This window comes from Branchiostoma belcheri, unplaced genomic scaffold (assembly GCF_001625305.1).
Source record: "Branchiostoma belcheri isolate BF01 breed outbred unplaced genomic scaffold, Haploidv18h27 scaffold47, whole genome shotgun sequence".
Lineage (NCBI taxonomy): Eukaryota > Metazoa > Chordata > Leptocardii > Amphioxiformes > Branchiostomatidae > Branchiostoma > Branchiostoma belcheri.
In genome coordinates this window covers 957,627-960,525 of record NW_017804098.1, presented here as the reverse complement: position 1 = coordinate 960,525, position 2,899 = coordinate 957,627, and the positions used below count along the sequence as shown (strand labels likewise).

Below are 2,899 nucleotides of genomic sequence, written 5' to 3'. Positions count from 1 at the left end.
ATGAATTTATGGGATACCGTAGTCAAGTACAATCATGAACGACCTGATAATAGCAAAAAAAATTTCCTTACAAACATGAAAAGGCAATCTTTGATTTGTACATGGTGTACGTAGGTAGGTAAGGTAAAGGTAGCCTTTTTGAGGCTGTAGGCGCAGTGGGTTGATAATTCAATGTGTCCAGGGCACAGTACTGGAGAAAAACCCTCTCCTTCTTCTGCTTATAACCTCCCCAACCGAATTAGGTAGCCATTCCACCTGGGTGGAAAGAGGAAAGTTGTGTGATGTACCTGTCCCAAGGACACAATATCTAGCCAAGAGTGCAAGGAATCAAATCCACGACTTCTCCATCTTGCGTCCACTTGCCTAGCGCCACAGCCATTTGACAACATTCAGTTTTCACACTTAGTGAAAACATTACTGGCTCTTAAATGTCTCAGAAAATTCAAACCCTTTCCCTTTATGAGAGAGTAAGTAGTATATACATGTTGGAAATATATCCCATTAGGATAAGGCAACTTTACATATCTCATGTCCCACAACAAACATTTACATTTACAAAGTACAAGTCTTCATTTCAACAAAACAACAAATGAGGAATTTGGGCCACCAGATGTCTTGTCACCTATCACATCACATCACCCCACTTCATGATAAAATCCCCACCATGTTACAACACACAAAGCATCCCTCTAAATGTAAAACAAAGTGAAAATATGCATAACGTTGTTATTGTTCCTGTCATCAACTATTCAGAACATGTAATAGTCAATGGTACACAAAGTGATGGAGTGGAATATTGGTGGAGATTCTTGTGCTGCATTTTTGAACTTTTTAGGTGTTTCCCTCCAAAACATGATAAATTACAGTGTGTCTGCAACCAACAAACTGCATTTTCTCTTCAAGACTGCATCAGACAAGTAGATTGTAACCAATGTCCGTGACCAGAGGACATCAAGCCTCGTGTGCCAGGCTGTCCACCTGCTTGTAGCACTCCTCAGCAGACGCTGCCTTTGTTGGTGGGTTGAGGGAGTACTTCAGCTGCAGGCGGTCTCCTACATCACTGATGGCATCCAGAACCTACCAAGATAACATCCACATATTGTAAGAAACAAGTATTCCTAAATTATAGCAAAGAAAGGATATTTGGTAATGGTACCATTGGTAGAACTGTTTTACATCCCACTGCTGATGATGGTATTTCTGAGTGTGGGAGGATGACTGTTCAGGCTCTTGATCCTCAGTTGATGTCATCACCTTCAAAAAAGCATTAAAATTGCAACACAGTTTCATACCTACATCATTGTTCTTCCGGAAAACCATGTTCCCACACGTCAATGCCCTGATGTTGTTCATTTGATGTGCTGTAAAATTATTTTGTACTTATATCACATCAACCTGTATAACAGTATGTTGACTGGATGGTTTTACTAACAACAATTAAACAACCTGGTATCTAAGGGCATGTCTCCCTTTAATTGTTGGATGTAAGTTGGAGACATGAGCTAGGGTGTGGCTACCGACCAGCCCTACCTTGTCTAACATTTCTCGTGTGTGGGCAGCAGACAGACAGAAACGTGCTCGGGACTCCACAAGGGGAGTGGCAGGGAAACCCACCACCACTACCCCCACATTCTGCTGGTAAAGCTCCCGGCTAAAAGCTCTGTGGGGAGGGAAGAAAAAATGTGTAAACAGAGCAGTTTGTCTACCATATTATTTAAGGGCAAAGTAAGTGTACATACCTTCCATGAGTCTACCTGTCTAAATCACTGAGGAAAGCAATCAACAAGGATTACAAACAACACATTAAAACATTAAAAGCATTGATAAGAAAACTGTGATGCACATGTAACATGACTAAAAGGTGTGACCCAATAAAAACATACTACAATGCTGTCACTGACAAAAAAAACAAATTTCATTAATCTGTCTTGAGCAGCAATTACAGGTTAGCCAAAGGTTTAAAACTTGTTTTGAAATAAGCTTTTTTAAAATTTTTAAATTTTGATGAAAGAAAATGTTTTGCAGTAGTACCTATTTTTGGTTATTTTTTTTGGCAGACAAAGACATGACACATCTGATAACATTGCTCCGATATATTGATGTGCATAATAGCAACAGGGCACAAAAACAGCAGAATTTGAGCACAACAATTCATCATGACATTACACAGGTGGATGCAAGCATAAAGGCATGATGGTTTAGTTTCAAGTCTGCTCTATTTGGTTCAGGATGTGTGACCAAGTATGTTTTATTTTGATCACACATGCTGTTTTCTAGCATTTTGACTCAATATATAGAATTACACTCCAAATTTCTGGATGCATCAGCTCACCTGTAAGGAAAAAGGCACCTACAACAACAGAAACTTGTTTGCTTTACAAGACTTTGAACATAAGACAGCAAATATGGACAGAAGCCTTCTTCTTCTTGGATGTCCATCGCGAAGCGATGATGACGTCAATGGCGTCTTAGGTGTGATCGCAGCCCAAATGCTGAAGCACAGGTACGTCCGCATACTGGGCATACGACGGTGGCGCTGGGGTCGGGTCTCCTTCCCTTCTTGTCTCGTCGTTTCCGGTCCAGCTCGTCGAGTCTGTTCTCCTCGAAGGTCCTTACTCCTTGGCGAACAGCATGGCGCCAGGAGCTTCTGTCAGCAGCAGTAGATTCCCATTCCCGATGTGGAATGCTGCATGCTGTGAGGTACGACTTCAGCGAGTCCTTGTAGCGCTTGTAGGGGCGTCCGGCCTTTCTCGAGCCGGAAGCAAGTTCACAGTAAAATACTATCTTCGGGAGACGAGTTTTGTCCATCCGAACCAGATGGCCAGCCCATCGCAGCTGTGCTTTCATGATGAATGCTTCAATGCCAGGCATATTTGCCCGCCGGAGGACTTCTGTATTG

General features: G+C 42.0%; 1 protein-coding gene across 1 annotated transcript in view; it reads right to left on the bottom strand.

Annotated features, from left to right (window-relative positions):
- Positions 1 to 283: 283 nt before the first annotated feature.
- LOC109479157 (serine palmitoyltransferase 2-like) overlaps positions 284 to 2,899 on the bottom strand; it is an 8,819-nt gene continuing 6,203 nt past the window's right edge. The window contains exons 10-11 of the mRNA XM_019781042.1: positions 1,531 to 1,660; positions 284 to 1,077 (exon numbers count right to left, since the gene is read on the bottom strand). Of these exons, the coding sequence (XP_019636601.1) occupies positions 952 to 1,077; positions 1,531 to 1,660 (256 nt within the window). The 3' untranslated portion in view covers positions 284 to 951. The remainder of the gene's footprint in view (positions 1,078 to 1,530; positions 1,661 to 2,899) is intronic.